The sequence below is a fragment of the Diorhabda sublineata genome, chromosome 5, assembly GCF_026230105.1.
Source record: "Diorhabda sublineata isolate icDioSubl1.1 chromosome 5, icDioSubl1.1, whole genome shotgun sequence".
NCBI lineage: Eukaryota > Metazoa > Arthropoda > Insecta > Coleoptera > Chrysomelidae > Diorhabda > Diorhabda sublineata.
The window spans coordinates 13,139,829-13,150,800 of record NC_079478.1 but is presented as its reverse complement, the minus strand read 5'-3'; the positions used below and the strand labels follow the sequence as shown (position 1 = coordinate 13,150,800).

Below are 10,972 nucleotides of genomic sequence, written 5' to 3'. Positions count from 1 at the left end.
AGGTAAAATTTGAAACTTGGATTGATTTTTTGTCTTGTGTCTACATTAAAAGTGCCCTATTGCGATACGATCGATTTGAGTGCTGAAAGTCGACCAGAAAGTACCAAAGTTTTTGTCACACAAATCAAGTTACTTTAGGAGCTACGTTATAGCGAATTTGGTAGGAAATCAAGCTACAAGGAAAAAGTCAAGAAATTTTGTATGGGAAGTAGGCCAACTTGAAAATATGTTCCCTGCCCTTGTTGAAGAAGAAGATGATATCGAGTTGTAGATGACTCACCAATTGATGAACGTCCTCAGTAGCTATCTAGGAATAACTATCAGGGTCCATATTTATTTTTAGTTTTCAAATAATATGTTTAGGTTCAATGTATTAAATGCATTTCTTAATTTGTTACAATGTAATAAATAATGTATTACAGCATGGAGACTTTGAAAACTTTAATTACCTCCGTTTTTGAGCTTTTTATTCGACTTCAAATTTAAAAAATGCAATGCTGAAAATTTTTGTTTTCGGGATTGTCATCGTTCTTTCCCGTGGCCCTTCATATACCTACCAACTTAAATTAAAAGCTGAACAAAATATTTTGATTACGTTAACCCATTATCATTAGAGGACAATTAACAAAATTATGGATAATTATGGGCGTGCACCAGCTCACGAGTTTAATATCCACCATAAAATTTTAACTTCTGTTACAATCTGCCAACTCATGATCGTGGTTGTCACGAAGATTAGACAACTCGAGACGGAAGATTATGGAGCTCGGGTTTCTAGTTATGAAATGAAAAACAAAATGTATATTCACAGTGTATTTCAGTAAAAAATATTTCATGTTCTAAACATATAAAAAACAATAAAAAATATTATGTTATTTTATTTGACTAACCTAACTTAACTAATTGCAGCCGTTATGTTATACGGAATTTTACAAATTGCACAAATTTAATTGTGTATTGTTTAGTAATTACCTAATGTTAAATGCACTTTAAAAGATTCAAAAATTATAGGTTCCAACATGACGTCGCATTGTGCGAGAGAAATCTCGCCTGTCTGCGCATTGGGATACCGGTGTATGTGTACCGTGCACAAATGTAAATCTAAATAAATCGAAACGAATTTTAAATAAATATCTTCAGAGCGTCAATTCTACAGCTAATGCTTGAAGCACAAATTTCAATCTCAAGGAGCCAACAAATTTATCTGGTGTTTTAGAGGCAATGGGAAAACGCAATTGTGCTCGACGCACAGATCTTAAAAGCGACAATTGGAACGTGAGTTTAAAGTATTGCGCATGTATGTGTTCGATGGGGTGCTCAAATTGTGTAAGCAACTATTATGTTACATTTAGAAGAATAATATTATGTCTCAATATATATTTTTCGATTACTTTTGAATTGCGTAAATTCAAAGTAACATTTAAAACACAATTATCATAAAATAAGATATTTTCAAAATATCAGTTACCTAGAAGTAATAAATTCATAATCTAAGTTCAATTTTTATATATATATATATATATATATATATATATATATATATATATATATATATATATATATATATATATATAGTATATAATGTGTTTAAAAACAGATAACATTTTAAGTTTTAACCAAATACCTCACCTGATTGTCAGGGACTTTACCTTGAAATGTAGTTATTTAAATAATGCACGTACCTATAAGTAAACTAAGTCATTTAAATACATTAATTATGTGTTCATGTGATTCCAGAAACATTTATTTTTCCTGAGCGTTAGATAATTGATAACAAATGAGTAATATGTCGAATGATTACTCCTTGCATTCATTATGCTCTAATTTATAAGTATCGTCTTTGAAAGACCATTATTACAAGCTTGACCAACTAATGAGTCTTTGAAACTTGAATTAGTTTAATAACTCATATGAACACTGTTACCTAAGACTGATTGGTTAAATTGTACGAGGATATATTGAAAAATTCTTAGCCTATTAAACAACCAAACAAAATTTCAATATCAACAAAATATTTTATTACTCAACATATTCTCCTCTTAATTGGATACATTTATTACAGCGAACCTGCAACGTCTCTAGACCTTTCAAAAAAAATGTCTTCTTGTTCTGCAAATCAGACCTCCACATCTTTTATTACCTCCTCGTTGGAAGAAAATTTACGACCTTCTAAATTTTTCTCCAATTGAGGAAATAGATGATAGTCGGACGGAGCCAAATCTGGTGAATAAAGAGGGTGTTCTAGTAATTAAAACCCTAAATCGCGAATTTTTTACATGGCAACATGAGATTTGTGTGCAGGGGCATTGTCCTGCAAAAACAAAACACCTTTGGATAGCTTTCCGCGTCTTTTCTCTTTAATTTTTTCCCGTAGAGTGGTCACTAATGTCGAATAGTAATCTCTTGTTATTGTTCTACCCTTATCCAAAAAATCAATCATGATTACTCCATGGCAATCCCAAAAAACTAAAGTAAGAACTTTTCCAGCAAATTTTTGGACACGAAACTTCTTAGGTCTTGGAAAACCAGAGTGTCACAATTCCATCGATTGTTCCTTCATTTCTGGATGTACCCAAGTCTCATCCATGGTATCAATTCGGTTTAAGAAGTCTACATCGTTTTCAAATCGAGCACAGATCGAACGCGATTCTTCTACCCTTGCACGCTTTTGGTCAACACTCAAACATTTGAGGATCCATTTTGCAGCAATTTTTTTCACGCCCAAATTGACGTGAACTATATGATGAACGCGTTCGTATGAAATATTCAGTGCTTCAGATATCCATTTTAGCCCATGTCAGGAATTGCATCGATATTTTCGGGGACTGACACAGAAACTGGCCTTCCCGATCGGTCATCATCTTCAATGGAAAATTTACTTCTTTTGAAGCTTGCAGTCCAATTTTTCATGGTCGCATACGAAGGACATTGACCGCCAAAGGTATTAAGCATATCTTCGTAAATCTACTTACCTCTTAAATCTTTTAAATACAGATACTTTATGATGGCTCGATACTCCAATTTTTCGGATTTCACAATTTCGGTGGACATCTTTTTTCTTTTATTTATTGCGTAACTCTGGTTTAGTTTTTTGACGTCAAACTTTACACTGACACTTTCAAAAAGTTATTATTCGTTACTATGGTAACACAATATTTTGTTGGAACTAGTCTAGGATAACTAGATATCAATACATCCTCGTAACAGAAATATTTGTCTCCAGATCTCTATTATATGCCAAAAACTGCACTATCAGTATTACTATGTATAGTATTTTTCACAGTCTAAGAGAGTGCCTTTAGGTACTACTGAAACATATCTAAAATTTGATAAGACCCAAAAAAGTCAGAAATATATGAATTCATGGGACTGGCATTTTCCTCATACTCAAATTTGAATTCAATAATAAGTTTTTACAGGTTCTAAACTATTTATATTTGTGTACATACATCTATATGATTTCTCAATTTGTTACATGGCCCACTTATCGTACAGTAAGTTATCAATAAATAAAGAATATCGAATAAAGTATGAGTGATGAGTTAATTTTGTCCAGGAGTTTAGTTACTATTTAAACCTGTCTCACAGATCTGTTGGCCTATAACGTTTCAATCTTCTCATTTCAGAAATCCTCCATTAATTGGTAGGCGTGCATTTTGACACGTCATTTGGAACGTTCACTATCGTTTGAAGCTCTTTAAAAACTTTCCAAAATGGCTACATTTGAATTGATTGTAATACTCCATAGTTAGATAGTTTGGAAGAAATAATAGTTAAGGTAGGTAACCCAATACCGTCCAATACGAGGAAACCGAAATCAACAATATTGAAACAATTTTGAGCGTTTTGTGAGGAAAGAAAGTTCACAATCTGTTGTAGGGCTCACTAACATTTTAGAAGATTGGGGATTTAACATTCAGAGGACCATGAATAACTTCAAAAACACATTTTTAATTGATGTTACCAGTAAATAACATGTATGTACCTATTTTTCAGATAAAATAAATTTGTATTAAAAATAATGTATGCCTCTGCAATTGACATTCGTATGTGACAGCTGTCAAGCCAAGGAATTTATCACTAATTAATTTTGCAGTTGCCACGTGACTGAAACAATTTTTGAAAAATTCAGGTTGTTGTTATAGCAACCTATCAAAGTTAGGCATGTGATTGGTTTAAAATGGCAAGTGTACGTTTCAAATGACGTAATTGCGAATAATCTAAGTATTCCATCAATAAAAAACGAGATTTAGAAGAATACGTGAACGTGTCAAAATGCTCACCTACCAACTAATAGAAGAGTTCTGAGATGAGAAGTTTAAAACGTAATATGTGAGACAGGTTTAAATATGAACTAAACTCCTGGACAAAATTAACTCATCACTCATACTTTACTCGATATTCTTTATTTATTGATAACTTACTGTACGATAAGTGATCCATGGATCTTGTTCGACAGTGATATTTGTTATTTAAGTTACCTATAATATCAAATAAACTTGTTTCGACAGTAATTCGTATTAAATCTCGTTTTAGACTAAAATGGGTTTTGTTCTCCGATGAAACTAGTGTTAGCCTTAAAACTCCAGATGGACGTAAGCGTGTCTGGCAAAGGCAAGGAGAAAGGTTTTCCAGCTGTGATATCTCTCGTAAACTCATGTGATGCTATTTGCTCCATTTGTTGGGCTTAATTTTTTATTCATGCAAGGCAACGCTCAATATCCCTTTATTAGAATGGCCACTTAACATCTATTGAACTATCTCAAAAAGAGGTCACAGTTGCCCTGATCACAACCAACTAATAGAGGTCACTATTGTAGAATGGGAGAATACACCACAAGCTTTTATTGACTATTTAATATCAAGCATGTTGCGGCGCATGAATGCTGTTATAAGAAGTAGAGGAAATGGTCTACTAGGTTGACCCAAATGCATTTATTCTCTTTTATTGATTTTTCTTCTTTTTTTTCATTTTGGAGGTATGATAGCTTTCCAGCAAAAACAAACTTTTATGGAAAAAATAAGGCAAATTATGTTAATATCATATTCGACTAATTTGTAAGTGTTCATTATTATTTCAATGTAACTTAATTTTATTCTGTGTTTATATTGTAAATATCTACATCAATTGATGTGATGCGTTAATTTTGTCCAGGAGTTATAAACATTAAATAAAATGGGGTGAACAATTAGTATCGGTATTATTCAACCAAAATATTTGGATTATATAAGGGTATGTTTACAGGAAACATTCGTTGCATGTTTCTTTTAATAGTCACACCAAATACTTATTGTCCTTCACATTGTATAATAGAGAGGGTTTAAAAAAAGATATATTCAGTTCTAAATTAAAAAACCAAAGAATACGATTTATTTAAATAACAGCAAATATAGCAACAATGAAAAAATGTCAATAAAATAAATAAAAGATTTTTTTTTTAAATTATGTATTTGTTAAAAATGTTAGATGCAATCACCTTGTATTTGTTTTGATTTAATTAAATCTATTATTGCCCTTGGTATATCCATTGTCTGATCATCTACCAAGACTATATCAAATGTATCCATATAACTCGGTAAAGATTCTTCACTCTGCAAGAATAATAGATTATTTAGTGGAGCAATCATACATGAAATTACTGTTGTTTTTTTAGAATTCTTATAAGGAGATTTAAAAGATTTCCTCATCACACCACAGGGACAGTTTTCAAGAGTCCAATAACGTTGTTTAGATAGAAAAAAATTACATACATTGAAGATAGAAGAACGAGCGGACAAAGGAATGTTTCCATTCATAGCTATCATCAAATTTTATGAAACATTGAGAAGATTCATGTTCACAGGGACCTCATATTGAAATAAGGTTTCCATATTTAGTGGGTGTTAACTTTTTTACTAACGCTCTACGTTCATGATAACAACATGGTCCCTTGATTTTTAAAAAAGATTATTTTTGTTTTCATCACTCTAATATTCAAAATGTTAATTACATTTCTAGAAAGATGGAGCAAGGTTCTTTGTTTCCTCAATAATTTCCAAAAACGTTTAAAAAAATGACGTTGGGCAGTGAAATTGTTTTCATTAAGAACCTGAATCACTAAAAGATTGCAGGAATGATTGGGTAAATTCAACCCTACTTCTGAGATTTCTCTAAAACCAGTACTTCAAGGCACAAATATCTGATGACTTATTGTTACAGCAATTTAATATACATAAGAGTTTATATTGATTTGTTTCTTCTGTTTTTCGTTTCAACGATGTTTTTTAATCATAACTTTATTGAGTTTACGGGTAGAATACAATTAATTTAGAAATGAACATGAAAGCGACGTTTAGCTGCAGTATAACTGCCATTTTGATAAAATACCTTCATGAGAAAAAACCATTGTTACTTGGGCCACTGGGAATAACATTCTATGTCTGAAAATTTGATTATAAGCAATGAAAATTATATTATTTACCCTTTCATATAAAAATCCAATTTTAAGAACCTCTTTCACATTTTCCATACCATCCACCATACTAGCATCTCCTAAGGAATCACCCATCAAAAGAGCATTCTCTTTATCCATTATTCTGTGATAGAAGTGTGTACCTTTGATGGCCACCTCATTTTTGTTGTATATGTGAATGACCAGATTTTGGAAGCCTTCAATGATACCATTATTGTTGTACTTCAAAAAATTAGATACTACCTGGAAAACAGTAAGAATTTATATAAACAGAGCCAGAGCGAAATTAGTAACAATATTCTGTAATGTGTGCTTTCTGTATTATGATATTTGTCTAAATTTAAATAGATTCAAGATTAAATACAGATATGTAAAATCAAAATTAATATGTGTAGTATTCTTCCAGATATTATTTGTTTTATTACTTACCTCAACATTTGATAGATAAACTTGACAATGTTTAAGTACTGCTACTACTGTATCCCCTAGCCCAGCAGAAAAAACTAAAATCGGTACATTATTTGCTTCTAAAGATTCAAACAATTCTTTCGTCCCATCTCTGAAAAACATATACATCAAAACAACTATATTTAAAGGATGTTATGAAATTTGGAGAAAATGATGGTAATATGTAGGGTAGACAGTAGACATATAAATATCATGGATAACTAAAATTTACTCAACAACTTTACAGTAGCATTTGAAACTATTTAGATATTAGCTTCAACAATAAAACAAGATCCTCTTCATTAACTTCCGCTAGATGTTCGACAGTATCCTCAGAGATCAGCTGTATAAGGACCTGGTGGAGTTTGACTTCCAAAGAAGCTGTTGCGTATGGTTAGAGTGACAGTGAGGAACGCCTCTGGCAGAGTGAAGGACAAAACTGTTCAATTTCTCACTGGACGGTGCCTCAAGAAGCATCAGAATGAAACCCAGAGGAACTATTTGCATTTCGCCTATGCGAATGATGTTGATATCATGGCACAAACCACTTCGGCATTTTCAGGAGAGGTTGAGGAGTTCGAGCGAGCAACTGAAGCAAAATAACTCAAAATCAATGAACAAAAAACGTTATACATGAGAACCTCAAGGAGAATCCCGACCTTCGCAGGTCGGAGGTTCCTGAGAGGAATACTGCGCTTTCACTGGTTGGAGGAGGTTGACGCAGACCTGATCCAGCTTAGACCTTGAAGGCACCATGCTTAGAACAGAAAGGTTTGGAATTTGTTTTCTGAGAAGGCACTAGTTCTCAAAGGACTGCAGCGCCGGTTAAAGAAGAAGAAAAAGAAAAGAAATTAAAACAATATTTAAAACTCTATTTAGTATGACCACACCAATTACCCTGTCTGACAAGTAGGTTTCATAATAGTCAAGTTATATTCAGAGTCTAAAGGTTTACCACACACAATGAGATTGTGAGTATTTGTTTAGTGGTAGTAAATGATGAACATTACCAGGAGTTCCAGGTTAAATTATGTGGTATTGAAAATTGGATAATTATGAAATGTTACTAATAATTTATTAAAATTTTACCTTAATGAAGGACATAATTCTCCACAAACTCTTTCAATCTCATCCTTGGTTACAGATAAACCTCTAAAACAAAATTATTTTACAAATTAGGCTGTTGCTAATAATATGTTTATCATATGAATATAAAATATTTATCAGGATTGAAAAATGAATTTACTATGATATAAAATATTTGCAGTATATTTATAAGTGAGAATTAGAAAGTAAGAGCTAGTTTTTCCATTAGTCATTAATTGTTTAAATAAAATATTCAACAAAATGACAGAAGTTATCATTATAACTTATATTAAATTGTTAAAATGATATATCTAGTTCTAACTGTTTCTATCAGTTTACAGGTTACTTATAAAAATTTCAAAGATTCTTCCAGACCAATGACACATATAACAGCATAATTTGGTATAAATTACCAAACAAAACAGTTTAAGAGAACCATTTTGCTATCTTTAATGTTTTTTAATTGGTTTATAAGTTTTTTTTAAATATACCATTAGAAATGGAGATGCTAACTATTAAATCAAAACTCATACCAATAAAAAAATCCAATATGTGTATTAACACTTCTACATAATGAAAATTAAAATACACTTGTTTGTATAGCAAGCGTTTTTTTTATTTATGGGAAAATTAGCATTTTAGATTATGTGTTATAATACTATGACTTAAAATAATTTGTTTCAAATAACATAAAATTGTGTTAATAGGTTCTTTGTTAAAGAAAAAAATATGTATTCACCAAAATTTTCAGAAGTCGATAAATTCACAATAATGTAAAAGGTTTGTGGTATATTTATGAGACAGATCAGAGAATATCTATTTCTTTCACAATAAAATTCTTGGAAATTATGTACAATAAACCCAACTTATATTATTTAAATAAGAAAACCTGCTAGATAAAAGGTCAATTTATATTTATATAATTTAATAATCTATATTTACAAAAATAAACACATACTATGTAATATTAACCATAACTATAATGTCATTACTATTTTGCAAAACTATATAATTACTTGCCTGAAATGTATGAATTATTAATTCTATAGATTTCATTAAAAGTGTGTTTGAAAAACTTCTCTACAGACTCTACAGATCGAAGTGAACTTAAGCATGGTTTATGGCAGCAAAAATTAAAACTGTAAATAGTTAAATATTGAAATTGGACATATTTTGAATTTAGGAAAACTCCGTAAACTGCTCTCAAATAAAGAGTTTTGTAGACATTCCAAAAAAATTTCTTTTCTCAATTTGTATAAATAATTTAATTGGGCAAAAAGTAGAATGTTTCTATTCCTTCCAAAATCCTTGAAAATTTTGAAACAATATTGTATAATTAGATTAGATGAGCTAGTGCTTAAGATCCTGATTCTGTCGCTTTGACCTATTGTGTACCCAGGACTGTTCACTAGTCAGATGGCAATAACATTGCAAAATGAGCTAACCGTCTGGAGGCTTCAAAGAGCTTGAAACTTAGTACTCTAGTCTTTGTTTATGGATTGCCTTACACTCACACATCTTTTAGAATAAAAGTGTATTTAGTACATTATTTATTTTATAATCAGTATTGTTTGGAAACAAAGATTATATTAAAATTGAATTTGATAATTGTGAGAGAAGATAGAACACTTTATTTGTTATGTAAACATACTTACTTAAGGATTTCTTCTGATTTAGTCCACCATTCAATCATAAGTTGCACTTTTACATCTTGAGGGATCGTGGGATCTACTTCATAAGGTGCATATTTTCTGTTTAGTTCATCGGCTGTTACTTTGTGCTCTTGTGTAACAGATGGACATGTACTGAACATAGCTATAAAAATTATAGTATAAATTGTTTAAGAGTACAAAGTGTGTACTGAAATTATGCATTATGCTGTAATATTTCACTGTTCACAAAAATATTTGAAAATAAAATATTCAACTCGATTTCATGATATTCATAAACTAGTTTGGCATCACATAAATGTATATTGTCTGGGTGAATAAGCCACAAGGTTATTTATTTAAATCATTGAAGGCTATGGAATAACTCTAATTTATATGTATATTCAACAACTTTAGCAAATTGTAGGAAAAAATATATATGTGTCATACAATTTCACTAAATTAAAAATATATAATCACACAAAAATGAAGGTGTGTTACCGAAATCAATATCTTTGATTAATATTGAAAATAATATATTATTGAATGTAGTAGACGAATAAAAAAATCACTTACCGAAACTGCTTAGATGGAGTTTTCCATTTTCATGTTGTTTGGTTAAGGTTTTATCGAAATCTGAAACAACTTGCAATTTTTTAAATCCATCTTCAATTAATCTACTAAGTTTTTGGTTGACTACATTTTTATCTTTAATATGTACATGTGGTCTACTAAGTTCTTCGATTTCCCAAACAAAATTTTTCATTTCTAATTTGACTTTCCTGCCAAAAAATTGCAACAAATTTGCTTAACCTCAATACCTCCGTATGACAATTCGTAAGACTGACATCGTTCATCAACTAATGTATTGTATTATCAAGGTCAATTTTTAAAATTTCATCCGGCGAATCCCTTTGATAACCACGTCATACTGAGCGATGTAATCACTGTTTGATCCAATACGTGATTACAAAGCATGATTATTCCCTTGTTTGTTATTTAAATTGAATTATCTTGACAGTGGATGAAATTAAGTACTAGACAGATAATTAGGATTCTTGACTCTGATTAAATATTGAAGGTTTATTTATAAACGAAATAAATAGAAACGAGAAATTATTGAAATCGTCTTTTTATTATTTCAACTATTTTGAAGCTTAAGTACGCAAACTTGAATAATATGCTGCCATCTGCCTTACATTGTGCAAATTTGAAAACAGGAAGTGTTTATGTAGACAAAGGAGTATAGGTTATGAATTGAAAAGATGGCAGCACATATTTCATGTAGGAATATTTCATTGATTCAAATTTTTGTGTCTTTACAATAAAACGCAAGCG

At 30.8% G+C, this 10,972-nt stretch overlaps 1 protein-coding gene across 1 annotated transcript; it reads right to left on the bottom strand.

Annotated features, from left to right (window-relative positions):
* Window positions 1-5,344: 5,344 nt before the first annotated feature.
* LOC130444222 (7-methylguanosine phosphate-specific 5'-nucleotidase-like) lies at window positions 5,345-10,612 on the bottom strand. Its single transcript, XM_056779278.1, has 6 exons — window positions 10,211-10,612; window positions 9,641-9,800; window positions 7,989-8,051; window positions 6,882-7,011; window positions 6,462-6,695; window positions 5,345-5,592 (listed from the first exon to the last, which is right to left on the bottom strand). The coding sequence occupies exons 1-6, from the start codon at window positions 10,398-10,400 to the stop codon at window positions 5,464-5,466; spliced, it is 906 nt and encodes a 301-aa protein (XP_056635256.1). The 5' UTR covers window positions 10,401-10,612; the 3' UTR covers window positions 5,345-5,463.
* Between the last annotated feature and the right edge of the window lie 360 nt (window positions 10,613-10,972).

Excerpts from the sequence above, each read along its gene's own strand:
- LOC130444222 (XM_056779278.1), bottom strand. The coding sequence starts at position 10,400 with ATGAAAAATTTTGTTTGGGAAATCGAAGAACTTAGTAGACCACATGTA. Across the intron at positions 9,801-10,210 it reads ACTCCATCTAAGCAGTTTCG|CTATGTTCAGTACATGTCCA; the intron begins GTAAGTGATTTT and ends TAATTTTTATAG. Across the intron at positions 6,696-6,881 it reads TTTATCTATCAAATGTTGAG|GTAGTATCTAATTTTTTGAA; the intron begins GTAAGTAATAAA and ends ACTGTTTTCCAG.